The sequence below is a fragment of the Giraffa tippelskirchi genome, chromosome 2 (genome assembly GCF_054371585.1).
Source record: "Giraffa tippelskirchi isolate mGirTip1 chromosome 2, T2T-mGirTip1v1.2.pri, whole genome shotgun sequence".
Classification (NCBI taxonomy): Eukaryota; Metazoa; Chordata; class Mammalia; order Artiodactyla; family Giraffidae; genus Giraffa; species Giraffa tippelskirchi.
The window spans coordinates 128,505,036-128,521,086 of NC_137276.1; the positions used below are offsets into that span (position 1 = coordinate 128,505,036).

At 38.6% G+C, this 16,051-nt stretch overlaps 1 protein-coding gene and 1 long non-coding RNA gene across 13 annotated transcripts in view; one reads left to right on the plus strand and one right to left on the minus strand.

Moving 5' to 3' along the window:
- Positions 1-5,180: 5,180 nt before the first annotated feature.
- On the minus strand, positions 5,181-11,377 carry LOC145538513 (uncharacterized). The gene is made up of 2 exons (XR_014076964.1): positions 10,846-11,377; positions 5,181-6,677 (listed from the first exon to the last, which is right to left on the minus strand). It is a non-coding gene; the product is annotated as an uncharacterized LOC145538513 (long non-coding RNA).
- MLF1 (myeloid leukemia factor 1) overlaps positions 5,181-16,051 on the plus strand; it is a 31,978-nt gene continuing 21,107 nt past the window's right edge. For all 12 annotated transcript variants that reach the window (XR_014076959.1, XR_014076960.1, XR_014076961.1 and 9 more), the window contains exon 1: positions 5,181-5,342. Coding sequence is in view for 8 of the 12 variants with exons in the window: in XM_081570660.1 (XP_081426786.1) it covers positions 5,296-5,342 (47 nt within the window). In the remaining 4 variants the exon portion in view is untranslated. The remainder of the gene's footprint in view (positions 5,343-16,051) is intronic.

Sequence of the window (16,051 nt, forward strand, 5' to 3'; positions counted from 1 at the left end):
TGTTTGTTATTGTTGTTGTTCAGTCAGTAAGTCATGTCCAACTCTTTGCGACCCATCGACTGCAGCATGCCAGACCTCCCTGTCCATCACCACTTCCCAGAGTTTACGCAAACTCATGTCCATCGAGTCAGTGATGCCATCCAACCATCTCATCCTCTGTCATCCCCTTCTCCTCCAGCCTTCAATCTTTCCCAGCATCAGGGTCTTTTCCAGTGAGTCAGTTCTTCGCATCAGGTGGCCAAAGTATTGGAGTTTCAGCTTCAACATCAATCCTTTCAATGAATATTCAGGACTGATTTCCTTTAGGATAGACTGGTTGGATCTCCTTGCAGTCCAAGGGACTCTCAAGGGCCTTCTCCAACATCACAATTTAAAAGCATCAATTTTTCGGCGCTCAGCTTTCTTTATAGGCCAACTCTCACATCCATACATGACTACTGAAAAAACCATAGCCTTGACTAGATGGACCTTTGTTGGCAAAGTAATGTCTCTGCTTTTTAATATGCTATCTAGGTTGGTCATAACTTTCCTTCCAAGGAACAAGTGTCTTTTAATTTCATGGCTGCAGTCACCATCTGCAGTGATTTTGGAGCCCCCAAAAGTAAAGTCTCTCACTGTTTCCACTGTATCCCCATCTATTTGCCATGAAGTGATGGGACTGGATGCCATGATCTTAGTTTTTTTAATACTGAGATTCAAGCCAGCCTTTTCACTCTCCTCTTTCACCCTCATCAAGAGGTTATTTAGTTCCTCTTCACTTTCTGCCCTTAGAGTGGTAACATCTCCATATCTGAGGTTGTTGATATTTCTCCCAGCAATCTTGATTCCAGTTTGTGTTTCATCCAGCTTATCATTGGTCATGATATACTCTGCATAGAAGTTAAATAAGCAGGGTGACAATATACAACCTTGTCATACTCCTTTCCCAATTTTGAACTAGTTCTTTGTTCCATGTCTGGTTCTCACTGTTGCTTCTTGACCAGCATACAGGTTTCTCAAGAGGCAAGTAAGTTTACCTGGCATTCCAGTCTCTTTAAGAATTTTCCACAGTTTGTTGTGATCCACACAGTCAGATGCTTTAGTGTTGTACAGGAGGCAGTGACCAAAACCATCCTCAAGAAAAGGAAATTCAAGAAAGCAAAGTTGTTGTTTGAGGAGACTACAAATAGCTGAGAAAAGAAGAGAAGTGAATGGCAAAGGAGAAAGGGAAAGATATATCCAACTGAATACAGAGTTCCAGAGAATAGAAGGGGGAGATAAGAAGGTCTTCTTAAGTGAACAATGCAGAGAAATAGAGGAAAACAATAGAATGCAAAGACTAGAGATGGCTTCAAGAAAACTGGATATATCAAGGGAACATTTCATGCAAGAATGGGCACGAAAAAGGACAGAAATGGTGAGGACCTAACAGAAGCAGAAGACGTTAAGAAGAGGTGGCAAGAATACACAAAAGAACTATACAAAATAGGTCTTAATGACTCAGATAACCAGGATGGTGTGGTCACTCACTTAGAGCCAGACATCCTGGAGTATGAAGTCAAGTGGGCCTTAGGAAGCATCACTATGAATAAAGTTAGTGAAGGTGATGGAATCCCAGCTTAGCTATTTCAAATCCTAAAAGATGATCCTGTTATAGTGCTGTACTCAATATGTCAGCAAATTTGGAAAACTCAGCTGTGGCCACAGGACTGGAAAAGGTCAGTTTTCATTCCAATCCCAAAGAAGTGCAATGCCAAAGAATGTTCAAACTTCTGTACAATTGCACTCATTTTAAACTCTCAATGTTCTCAATAGAGTTATAGGGTTGGCTTGGGTCTCATGTCCTTCACTGTGTTCTTTGATCTTGGTCAGTGACCTTCCAAATGAAACCTAAGTTGTAGTGAGGTTAGAGGTTATATACGTAAAAATGCCTTGTCCATGCATGCATGCCAAATCTCTTCAGTCATACCTGACTTTTTGCCACCCTGTGGACTCTAGCCTGCCAGGCTCCTCTGTCCATGGGATTCTCCAGGCAAGAATACTGGAGTGGGTTGCCATGTCTTCTTCCAGGGGATCTTTCCAACCCAGGGATCAAACCCATGTCTCCTCTGTTGCCTGCATTGGCAGGTGGTTCTTTACCACTAGTGCCATGCCTACTACATAGAGGTGCTTAATAAATAATTAATTTTTATAGTGAGATGTATTAGGGTGATGGTAAGAATATATACTTTGGAGTAGGACTAATTTGGATTTGAGTTGACCAGGCAATCACCAAATCTCTCTGGGTTTTCCATATGTAATGTGGAGATAAACATCTTAGTATACAGAGTTGTTATAAGGATTAAATAAGAAAATGTATGTGAAGCACTGAATGCAATGCCTGGAACATAAGTACAAACAGAGCTAATAGGTTATTTTCGCTTTACTTGGCCCATCTTATTCCTCTGATCTATGAATGGATTGTGCATTATATGCACCAGGCACGTGCTACCTCAGGGCCTCTGCGTTGGCCTGGAATGCTCTTCTCATAGATGTCCACTTCCTTCCAGTGAGTCTGCACAAACTCGCCATCTCAATGAGATCGACACAGATCTCCTTGTTTAAAACTGCATTCCTCCATTCCCCTTATCCTGCTCAATTTTTGCTCCTAACACCTATCACCTTTTAACGTACGTACTACTTTCTGTGGTATCATTTTTCATTCTGCCTATTCACAAGATATAAACTCCAGGACAACAGGAATTTTTGTCTGTTTTGTTCATCAACACCTCAGTGTCTAGATAAGTGTCTGACTAGGGTAGGCACTCAATGGATATTTGTAAAGTTATATTGATTTTAATATATCCCCACTGAATTTTACACTTTTTCGTATGAGTCCATTATTTAGTTTGTTCACATGATTTTGAGAAATAATAACCTGCTTTCATCTGCATCTCTCAGTGTGGCCCATCACCCACATTCCATGCAAATAGCTCCTACTAGCAAAAACTCCAGGCACTCTGCCCAGTTCAATTTCTGGCTGTGTGAATTTTGGCAACTTTCTTAGCTACTCTGTATCTTGGTTGCATTACCTATAAATGGAGATAAAAACAATCATTACGCCATAAAGATTGTGAGGATTTAATGAGTTAATGTACATGAAGTGCCTACCATAATAGTACCTGGCACACATTCAGTATACATGATCTATTGCGATTTTATTTACAAGACAGTCCAGGGCCCTCTCCCCACAGTCCTGCTTTGCAATTCTATTTTCCCCTGCTCTGGCTCCTACCTCTTACCTATCTGATCTGAAACTGATGAGGTCTCTTTAGCATCTGCTCTCTGTTTTCCTCTACTAACATTTTTTTTAGTGTTTGCCATTAGGCCCAAACTGCTTTTAGAAGCTCCGGGTAACACCCTGAACTAACCTATGCTTGGACTAAAGCTTAAATGTTTCAACAGTGCAATGCTAAGAAAAATTTCCCCATGGGAACAAAAGGGGAAAATTTCCCACAAACTGCTTTATTGACCTTAATTCAAAACTATTTTAATACTATCATTTATCACCAATAACTTACCCCATCTCATTTAAGTGTTTTTTTTTAATGTAGCCTCCTTAACATCTTGGGTTGTATTATTTTAAACAGAAAATAATTTCAGTTCTTCTAAAACAATTGTTTTGCCTTGAAACTAATTAAGAATATCCCTAATATGTATATGCTCTCTGAACTTTATTCTGAGGCTGGAAAAAAAAAATATCCTCTTCCTCAGAAGGGCTATGAGGTCTTAACCTGGGCTGTAAAGGCTGCCCAACCTCATGTCATCAGTCTCAGGATGGGGGTGGGGGGCGGGAATCAAAGAACTTGGCTAAAGGTGCGGAGGTAAAAGGTCCAAAGGATTAAATTTCCGGCTCCCAAAATAACCCTGAGTATTCCTGCCACCTCCAAATCAGGCCCTGCACACTTCTTCATGCTGGCAGAGTGCCACTCTGCTGGCCCAATCCCAGGAGGCCCTATGCAGCTATGGATAACACTCTATCTCCATGTGACAGCCCTCTGCAGAGGTTGGGTAGCCCACTTAGTTAAGGATGGACATGCAACATGCATTTTCTCTCTTCTTAGACCCCTAATCACTCTTCTCTTTCTCTAATGTTCTTTCTTCTCCTCCACATTTTTATAGGCTCCTGTAACGCCTTAGGACCGTGTTTTCCAAGCTCAGTAATGTGAGAACCACTGTCATGATACCCTCCCCTCCCACCACCACCCCCGACATATCCACATCTCACCTGTACTATTTCCTTAAATTAACACATGGTTTCACTTAAATGTTGAAACTTTTAAACTTTGACTTAAAGTTACTGCTTTAAATTTAAGACCACTTTCCTTGCCATAAACAGAAGGCTCATATATATATATATAATTAAAACAAAAATATACAGTAATGGAATTTTAGTTGGCTATGGCTGCTTGCTGCAGGCCTTGGGCCTGAGTCCTACTCTTAGGTTAAGGAATGCTGGAGAAGTGTTGAAGACACACCAGCACCAAAGTGAGACTTGCTCCTTGAAACGGACTGGAAAGAGGATGGAAGAGAGCAACATTCTCAGCAACATTCTCATCTTATTTTTAAATATCATGTATACGTAAAACTTAAGCATTTCGCACTTGGGAAACACTCCTTTCAGGTTAGGCTCACAAAAGACAAGTTTGTTGAAATCTAATAGGCCTCATACCATTCCCCTCAAGTACTGAGCCACACTATTTACTAAATGTACTCAAAAACTTTTTGCACATCTTTTCTTATTGTTCACAGCGTTAGGTCAACCACCACAGTGTGTTTCGGACAGGACTCTGCTGTGATCACAAAATGAGGCCGGTAAATGGGTCTTTGGATGCAATGTAGCCCAAATCTTGACCCATCTCCATTTTCCCGAAAAGAGACTTTTCGAGGCCGAGGGCGATTTACCCAAGGTTACACAGAGGGTAGACTAATTTCTGTGTTCCTGCAGCCCAGAGAACAAGCTATCTTGTCCCACGGGAGGCTTCATGTTGGGTTGCCTGGCTGGCGCTTGGCCAAGCCTCTAGCCTCCACAGTGTTGCTCGCGGTTGCCATGGCAGCGGCACGCTGTTTCCCCGCCTCGTCTTGGTGACGTTATGGGATCTGCGCCCAATAGGAAAGCAGCTCCGCGTCAAGCACCGCCTTTCGCGACGGCTACGGCCTTTGCGGCTGGGAGACAAGCGTTGACAGTGCTGGGCGGGCTGGCTCGGGTCGCGGCCGCGGCGAGTTACATCGTTTGCCAATCTGTCCACGAACGCCGCTGCCCGAGACAGAGCCAGGATGTTCGGGATGCTGAGCAGCAGCTTTGAGGATGATCCCTTCTTCTCGTGAGTGTCGGGGGCGGGAGTCCGCGGTCGCGCGGGAACTCGGAGATCTTGAGAGGAGCTATTTTAAGGGGAAAGTCAGTTAAAACGCGAAAGGAGAGAGAGAATTCGGGTGACTCCAGGAGACAGTTTGAGGAAGACGGGGGGCGCGAAAGGGAAGGGAGAAGAGGATATTGGGGCGTGTGAGGGAAAGGAGAGGAGGATTTGGAAAGGAAGAGAAATTTGGCGGCGTGAGGTGAGGAGAGGTCTATGCAGGCTTCCCCGCCCAACCGACCCCCGTGCTGGCTGCTCTCAACTAGGTCCGATTTCGGGTACCTGGCGCCCCCTAACCTCTTTGCCTCTGGCGCTCGGAGTCCCGCCTTCGCAGGTGCAGAGGCTTTGCAAGGGATGGTAACTGCCTCTCGGTGGAACTTCTGGAGAGAATTATACTTACAAGGCCCTTTCCACACCTGCTTCTACTCCAAAAGAGAGGCAGGGAATATTTAATAAGATGGCAAGTCTTCGAAAAGGGAAACGTTTTCTAAAATAGTATTTTCCATAATATGTGTTTATAAGAGCACTGGAGAGTTTTGCTGTCTCTCTCTGCAAGTGGTTGGAAGTTGCCAGGTGCACTGTTTGTTTCCTTTCTTGCTTTGTTACAAAGGTAGCCTTGTTTGGAAAGGGGCTCTTCTTCCTATTGAAAGTGCAAGTAGGACAGGGAAATAGAGGGTGCATTTAACACCTCAGGTGAACAAGTGCCAAGCCCAGTGAACGGTTTCAAGGGAGATACTGTGATGTCTAAAGAGGAAGCCATCCAGAAAATAGTTATTTAACTATGATCTAGTTTTCTAGGGTTTCCTGGGTTTTGTATTTTCTATAGTTCTTCCTTTGGTGATTATATAAAAGTGTAACACAATCTAGTTGGATCCCTAAAACAGGAAGGTTTGTGTTATTTTTTAACCCAAGTGTTTTGCCAGTTTGAATTTTGACTTGCAGTCCTAATTTATTTTGATCACTTAAATTCTCTGTGCAACTTGGACACCATCTGTTTAAAAGGTTGAAATGTTACCAGTTTACTATGTAGATTTGTTTTTAAAGAAAATATTATATTGGCTTAAATGTAATAGTACTATATTAAAACCAAATAACATAAAGGTAATAACTGAGAGAAAATTAACAGTAGAAAAGATGAAATTATTAATGTAAAAAAACAGAATTATTAATATGTTATTATAAAGGTTATTCATTATAATTAAGGGGTGTATAGTGTTAGTCACTCAGTGGTGTCCAACTCTTTGCGACCTCACAGACTGTAGCCCACCACCCTCCTCTGTCCATGGAATTCTCCAGGCAAGGATACTGGAGTGGGTAGCCATTCCCTTCTCCAGGGTATCTTCCCCACCCAGGGATCAAACCCAGGACTCCTGCATTGCAGGCATGTTCTTTACCATCTAAGCCACCAGGGAAGCCAAGGAGTGTGTGGGCTCCGGTAAATTTATCATGTTGTTTTAGTTAATGTGTTTAGGAGCAGTTGCGACATTTATGGACAATGTCATTTTAACAAATTTCAAAGTTTGTATTGTAATTTGCTCTTTTAAAAGCCTATTAGAGTAGGGACTAAATATATCCATAGTTTAGTTGAGCTGTTGAAGTGGTTCTTATGTAATTGTGACCTCAGTACAATGGGCGGCAGTTAAGAAGATTATGACAACTTTTGAGTTGTATTGTCTTGATTATATCAAAAGAGCGATGGCCGTAACTAACTAATGTATGATTAGTACTTTCTTTAAAACATCTAGCAAAAGCGTAATTTAAACTCTTGGATGCCTCTTTCTGAGCAAAGGTAATGAACCTAGGAGGCAGGGTCAGAAATAGCAACAGAACACAAATAGTAGGCATACATCAAAGAACACTCTTCCCCTGCACTTAGGATGCATAGGACCATCAGTTACATGGCAGTAGGTTTTTCAGTCATCATTCGCTGTAGCCGTCTTCAAAGCCAGGCAGCCATATCACAGAGATTTGGGATAAAATTAACTTTATAAAACTGACTTATTTCTTTGCTCCACAATTGGTAATATAGAGAGTAAAAATAATTAGGGGAGATAAGAAAGAGAATGTGAGTTTATATTTATTTCAAGTAAAAAAGTAAATTTTATTTATTTTCAAGTAAATTTCAAATATTATTTCATTTGACTCACCCCTTTTACCTGAACCCCAAACAAAATGAGTATCCATTACTTAATATGTCAAGCGTAAGAAATTGATAAAGGTGACAGAGTCATTATTAAATCATCCACTGACTTTAAGGAACACAGAGGGGGTTCCATGCCCTGTGTCTTTTATATAAATATTATCCCTATTGCTCACATTATACATCTGGTCATTGGGTTGCCTGGTGGCTATTTTGATGTCTGACATGTAGAAAATGCTCAAGAGATACTATTTAATGACAGTCTAGAGTCTTTTACTCTCTGTCTTGTAGTTATTATGGTATAGTTGATTGTTGGATTGCTGAAAGTGATTACATTTGGTCCCCAATTTACAGTGGTTCCACTTAACATTTTTCAACTTGATGATGGTGTGAAAACAATACACATTAAATACAAACCACACTTTCAATTTTGAATGTTAATCTTTTCCCTGGCTAGCGACATGTGATACGATGCTTTCACAAGGTGCGCAGTAGCAAGGATAGCAAGCCTCAGCTCCGTCAACCACGAGATCATGAGAGTGAACAACCCATACACTTGCAGGCATTCGGTTTTTCACTTTTAGTAGAGTATTCAATAAATTACATGAGGAATTCAATACTTTATTACAAAATAGGCTTTGTGTTAGATAGTTTTGCCCAACTGCAGGCTAATATAAGTGTTCTGAGCACATTTAAGGTTTAAGGTACGCTAGACTAAGCTATAATGTTTTGTAGCTCAGGTGTATTAAATGCATTTTCGACAGGGTTATTTTCAACTTCTGATGGGTTTATGAGGATGTAACCCCATTACGGCTTCCCAGGTGGTGCTAGTGGTAAGAAACTACCTGCCAACACAGGAGACAAGAGATGAGGGTTGGATCCCTGGAGTGGAAATATCCCCTGGAGAAGGAAATGGCAACCCACTCTAGTAGTCTTGCCTAGAGAATCCCATGGACAGAAGAGCCTGGCAGGCTACAGTCCACGGGGTCACAAAGAGTCAGACACGACTGAAGGGACTTTGTACACACACAACCCCGTACAAGTGGAGGATGATCTGTATTTGCATTCAATAGGTGCCATTGTTGATGTTGGCACTTTCTAATTTAAACACTGTCCATGGGATTTCCAGGCAAGAATCCTGGAGTGGGTTGTCATTTTCTTCTCCAGAGGACCTTTCTGACCCAGGAATCCAACCCACATTTTCTGCATTGTGGCGGACTCTTTTACCACTGAGCCACTGGGAGACCCAATTTAAACACTACCATTTTCTAAATAATTCATTAATTCGGAATCAGGGATATCAATCATAAGCACACTCTCCAAATTTACTAATTAATCAAAAGTGGGCAGACAAAAAGTATATACTCCTTGGATATAAAATTAGAATTATTAAATAAATTGAGGCTAGTAAAATATGGTATCAAATTGTCAAACACTTTAGAGCTTTGAGTAAAAAACAAAATCTAGTTTTGAATCCAAATATATTCGTTTTTAATGTTTACCTTTCTATAACAGCACATTAAACATTTCATGAGAAAATTAAAGAGAAACTTTAAAAGTGATAAAGTTTAGCGTTTTATTGTATACTTGGGACTTTTGAGGGTTTCCTTATATGTTTCAGAGCTGAAGTTGTTTCAGTGAAAATTGCCTCACAGTATATATTTGCATACACCTTTTCAAATAAATAATACTTGTAATTTGGTTAAAAACACAAAAGTTAAAAACTAGCACTTCCTGGCATGCAGAGTTGGGTTTGTTTTTTTTAAAATCATCTTATCTTTACCTTTTTTAAAATGTAGATAACACATATTTATTTATGGATTTTACAAGGGAACATGGAGCACAATTTATTTTCTAGCTCTCCACTGTCGTTTTCTCTGTGAACTTTTTTTAAAGAGTTGAGATATTTTTCTCTTAAGAATACTACTTTCTTCTCCCATTTGCATTTGCTTAAGAATAGAAACATGTATGTACTGACAGGAAAGTTAATTTGAGAATTAAACAGTCTTGACCCCTCTTCTATGCCCTAAGAAACATTGATTATTAAATGTAAAAGTTTACATATATTTAATCCAGTCTAGAAATTTCTACTACTTTGTATAGAAACATGATCTTTGAACCTTCTGTGCTACAGAAATGAAATTCTGATCATGGACATCTACAAAGAATAGCTAAGTTACCGCTTATCAGCTATTATACATGAAAAGCTCGGAAGCAGGTTGGAAAAGCAGCCTTATTTTTCATTATAAATTGTTAGCATTTATTTAAGCCACCCAGACTCTTCTTGTGGGCACTATATTATGATGGCCAGTCTTTAAAGACGCCCTGTGTATTTTTACAGACTGTTACTCTTATCTCCTTGCTCTCATCAGGGGCTAAAATTTATATATCTATAATCTCTATTTTTAATTTTTTAAAATTTATTTATTTTGCACTTTGGAGGTAGTCAGAGGACACTACTTTTAGCTACTTACTGAGTTGAATGTGAATGTATTACACATGCAAGACTGATATTTTCTTAACTGAGAATATTACCATGGCAGGAAATAAAACAAAGTCAACTTATTAGATAAGCTAAACTTTTCATTTGGGGCATTTCTTGGTTCCTTAGGTGCAAACCATTGAATTAGGAGCCAAGGAGCACAACACAGTTATAACACAGTTGCTGGATCAGGAGTGCCATTTGGTACCAACTGATTATATCATTATGCTTAGTTCTATCAATGAATTTTGTAAATATTCACACAAAAGCAGGGGAGTGCTTACAGGATGGGAAGGAGCCATAGTAATTCCTGCAACTCTTACAGTATCAAAGGCTTCTGCCACACCACCATTTTAAACTTTGCTTCTAAACAGTAGGCAAATGAAATTGCCTCCATGCCTGCATGCCAAGTTGCTTCAGTCTTGTCCAACTCTTTGCGACCCTAAGGACCGTAGCCCTCCAGGCTCCTCTGTCCATGGGACTCTCCAGGCAAGAATAGTGGAGTAGGTTGCCACGCCCTCCTCCAGGAAATCTTCCCGACCCAGGGATCAAACCCGCGTCTCTTACGTCTCCTGCATTGGCAGGCGGGTTCTTTACCACTAGCGCCACCTGGGACACCTAGGAAAATGTCGTTTATTTTTCAAGTATTTCTTAGGTTTCTACTATATGCCCAGTGCTATAGACTTTGTTATAAATTTGTAGAAATCATGGCCCATGCCCTAAAAGATTCTCTTAAGAGTGTTGTGAAAGAAAGTGAATGTGAAGTTGCTCAGTCATGTCCGATTCTTTGGGACCTGTGGACTGTAGCCCACCAGGCTCCTCTGTTCTTGTGATTTTCCAGGCAAGAATACTGGAGTGGGTTTCCATTTCCTTCTCCAGGGGATCTTCCCGACCTAGGGATGGAACTTTGGTCTCCCACATTGCAGACAGACTCTTTACCATCTCAGCCACCAGGGAATTCCTTGTGTGTATGCATTATTTATAGTGTCTAAACATAAATCACTTGATGTATTTTCTTTATAGACCCACCCACCTTATTGAAACTAGGGAATGTTTCTTTATGATCTGAGAGCCATAACAAATCTACTTATGCCACTACTAGGTATAGTAGAAAGAAGGTATTTCCCTTGATGAATGGGACTGCCATGTCAATTATCTGAGACTCTTATGTAATAAAGAATAGTGTGATGCTTTTTTACTTAGAAGCACAAATATCTATATTTTGTACAAAGCAATAAAATTATAACTGGCAAAATATATATAATTATATTTGCATCTTAAGCATATATATACATATATATAACATATATTTGAGAGCATCTTAGAAACAGGAACTTATTCTGAAGTGAAATATTACCAGTCCTTTAAAAAAAAAAAAAAAAACTTATGTGAGGTTATCCCAAGACACCCAGAATCAATCCAGGAGTTAAAATGTTTTGGGGGGGTGCAACATTTTTCCTGCTTCTGATAGGTAAATAATGTGAAGTAAAAAACATGTTTGGTGCCAAATTTCATTCTGTTTGATTGTGGTTTGTGTCAGCAATCCTGAAAGAGGTCATATAGTCATCATAGTAGTATAAGTAAATTTTTCCTCACTTAAATGAAAATGCATTCTCATGGAAAATCTGAATACTGAAAATTTGCTTAAGGGAATCACACAACTCAAGATTTTGGTTCAGTCAGTCAGTTCAGTGGCTTAGTCGTGTCCGACTCTTTGCGACCCCATGGACTGCAGCACACCAGGCCTCCCTGTTCATCACCAACTCCCGGAGCTTACTCAAGTTCATGTCCATTGAGTCGGTGATGCCATCCAAACATCTCATCCTCTGTCGTCCCCTTCTCCTCCCGCCTTCAATCTTTTCCAGCATCAGGGTCTTTCCAAATGAGTCAGTTCTTCGCAACAGGTGGCCAAAGTATTGGAGTTTCAGCTTCAGCATCAGTCCTTCCAATGAATATTCAGGACTGATTTCCTTTAGGTTGGACTGGTTGGATCTCCTTGCAGTCCAAGGGACCTCAAAAATCTTCTCCAACACCACAGTTCAAAAGCATCAATTCTTCAGTGCTCAGCTTTCTTTATAGTCCAACTCTCACCTCCATACATGACCACTGGAAAAACAATAGCCTTGACTAGACAGACCTTTGTTGGCAAAGTAATGTGTCTGCTTTTTAATATGCTGTCTAGGTTGGTCATAACTTTTCTTCCAAGGAGCAAGTGTCGTTTAAGCGTCTTTTAGATTTTGGTTACTATCATTATTTTGTTTCTATTTTCCATATATGGATTTTTTCTCCAAAATTATAACCAAATTTTATGGTTATAAATAACCTATTTTCCTTAATATATACCATAAGCATTTTCCTAGTCTTTAGATATTCTTTCAAGCTTGAATTTAGTGTCTGCAAAATATTGCATCCTGTAAATATGCAAGGGCTTCCCTGGTGGCTCAGCTGATCAAGAATCTGCCTGCAATGGGGGAGACCTAGGTTTGATTCCTGGGTTGGGAAGATCCCCTAGGGAAGGAAATGGCTACCCACTCCAGTATTCTGGCCTGGAGAATTCCATGGACTGTATAGTCCATGGGGTTGCAAAGAGTCAGAGACGACTCAGCAACTTTCACACTTCACTGACTTAACAGATATGCAAAGAATATTTTTCATATAAATATTTAATCATATTTCAAATTATTAATTTAGTTTATATACATGATATGACCTGTTTCTATTAATAGCTTTGCAAATTGTCATCATACTTCCAGTATATTTTCCTAGAAGAATTAAACATTAATTTTCAAGAGAACAATATGAATAAGTAGAAAAATGTAAAAACTCTTCTTACCTGAGAAAGAAAACTATACTAAGTTAATTTTTAAAGTTTTAAAACAACTCCTTGCTACCATTAGAGATTTACCCTTTGTTAAAAAAAATTTAAGCTTGAGCAGGAGAAATCTTAAAAGTCTTATTTCTAAGCAACTGCTGTTTTGGGTGGACATAAGTTGAACTCACTTCAGGATCCAGCCAGATTTCTTCCTGAACAGTTCAGACAGGTGCAAAAGCCAGACTGTGAGCCCATTTTTTAAGCAGCCTTTTGTTTGTGTCAATAAAAAGAAAAAGATGTTTTTTGACATTTGTTCTATATACAAATATACCTACTCCTATTTGAATAAAGAGAAACCTGGACAACATTTTTAATGAGCCACATTTAGTGCTGAATTTTTAGCCCGATTAAAAAAATAAATCTTATTAAATGTTATGTTTCTATAGAAAAGTAATAGCTGTTTAATTATCATCTCTTTACTGACCAAAACTAGTATTCCCTGAAGTATCTTTCCTTGTTGAAGTTGAATCTCATCCACGTATCTAAAGGGAATGCTGAGTGTTTTTTTTTAAAATATCTGCATTTTAATAAGAATGAATAATTTAGTCCCCATACTTGTAGCCATATCCTAAACTCTGAATGTCCAGTGAGTATAGAGATCTCAGCAAAAGGAGACTCTTTTGAATCATCCATTTTGAAACATCAAGTAGTATAAAATTGTTTAATTCTACATAGTTCTATTTCTTTTTTATTCTTTAAAGATTTTTATCATAACACACTTTGAATGTATATTACAAAAGTTTAAGAGTATAGTACTGGGCATACCCCTTAATCAGAATTTAAAAATATACACCTGTTTTACCCATCTCTGTTGCCTCTGCTGTCTTTAAAGTGTTTTAAAGCAAATTCCAGAGTTCTTGTATTTCACTCATATGTATTTCCAAATACATCTCTGAAAAATACTGTCTTTCATCACCACAATACCATATTTACATCTAACAAGATTAACAATAATTCCAGTTTCTTGCTATCACCTGGCATTGAGTATCATCTGGATATGAAGCACTTCGAAATAATCTGGTTTTGAGATAAAAACTAGGAATTATTTCTTAGACAACTCACTTATCGGTCTCAGAACTACTTGAAACTTTGTACCTTTAAGTAAAACCTGGGAAGAAAACATACACCAATTTCTGATTCCTTAATTGTAAACTAACTTTTGGACTTCAGGTCTTTATTTGGGAAAGCATAAAGCAACTCTCTTTCTGCTCACTAGTCTCACTGGGTGCCATTGATCTGTTTAATTTTTAAATTGTCACAACTTCCTCATAATGCTAGTTGCCTATAATTCTGCTGAAATAGTGATTATCAAACTTTTTAATAGGTGGCAAATCTAATAATAGTAATCTGTTACATTTTCCATGCCCATCACTTCTATCAGTAAGACAGATCCAAAACTTTATCCTACAAGAATTCGTAGGAGGATGATCTTATTTATGGCATTTTTCTGCATTGTATATGTAATATTTTTACTTGATCATTCCTAAATATATTAGAATCTGTTTTTAGCTAGAAAGAATGAAATATGAATAATTTCTAAATAAACCTAAATGCTCTAGTGTCTTCATTTTATTATATTTCCTAAGTGAATTCAGGGCAAGTGTATTTATGCAGTTAAATACTGAACATTCAGCTAAAGAGACTCTTCACTCTCAGAGATTGGCTTACTAATTTGGTTAAGAGTAGTTTAATTTTTGGACTCCTGCTGAAATTTTTGTGTTCTGCTGCACTAAGAGCATACTCGGCCTGCACACACTGGAGAGCACTTTCCTTTTATGACTTCGTGTCAAATTTGTCAGCAAGAGGGAGGCTGAAAAGTAGGGAAATGCCCCCAAGTGGATGAGTATATAAAGGACAAGAGAAGGACAGCAAGAGAACAAATGAAGAAGTAAGAGTACTGACTTGTTACAGTTTCTTAGTATGTGGATCTATCATCCAGACTAACACTGGTCCTACTGCAGAGGTGGTTGAAAGTTATTGTGTTGGTCAGGTATGCAAAGGAGCTGCTATTTATCATTTGTAAATATATTTCTTTTTCTACTTAACCAGCTTCCTTTAGAACAGTTGATACTGCACAGGAATAAACAGATCTGAAGAACAAAACAGTCAGGAAACACTCTCATAAACAGCCTTCCTATTAGATTTATTTGTTGAGAATACTCATTTTATTTAGTTTTTCTATAAACAAAGATTTTATTTGAACATTCCATCAATATCTAAGAGAAATCTTTAAAGTTTTAATCTGCCAAAACACACCAACATACAGAAAGTGGAGCTAAAGACTAACTTCTAAAAGAAGTTTCTGAAGACATAAAGGAAAAGCAAATGTACAAAGTGCACCTTCATGACTTTTGTTGTGATTACGGTGAGTGGTATGAAGCCACTGAAATGTCCGAAAATAAATTGTTGTGGGGGGTATAAATTATGATCACACGAGAAATGCTAGGCAACAGGGTAACACCCTGCTTCTCCTCCTGCAAAAATCCTAGTGACATAAGCATTCGTGGGAGAATGAGCAGAATAGGCATAGCTATAAGGAAGGTCAGTTATTTTTATTTTTACTTTAATATTTTGTAATATAATCATATGTACCTGGGAAATGGTGCTCTTTCTGAATAGAAGACTAGATTAGAATTTCTAGAAATCCTTTAGATGAATTAAAAACACTCACCTTTACACCATTTGTAGTAAAATCTATATAATCATTTGAAACATTCTACACAACAAATTTGTACATTCAATTTTCAGAAATTATGTTCAAGTTGAATTAAGGCAATAAGACTTCAGAACTAACACAATATTTTTGGAGTAAAGTTCTGTCTTAGCATATAATTAAAACTGATACTTTACTAAAAACAGTTAGGAAATATATTTATTGAAACAAAACTTAGTAACATCTTACCATGAATACCAAAATCTGACAAGCTTTAGGGTTTTCACAAAGATAAATTAGTACTCAGTTGTGTCCGACTCTTTGCAATGCCATGGACTGGAGCCCACCAGGCTCCTCTGTCCGTGGGATTTTCCAGCAAGAATACTGGAGTGGATTGCCATTTCCTTCTCCACACAGAAATATATTGGCGTGCTTTATTTTACATTTTAGTGAGAGTTGCCAAGAAATCAGCTTTATTACTATTATGGAAAAAGAACACATTTATACAATCTGAACTGAACATTTACATTGG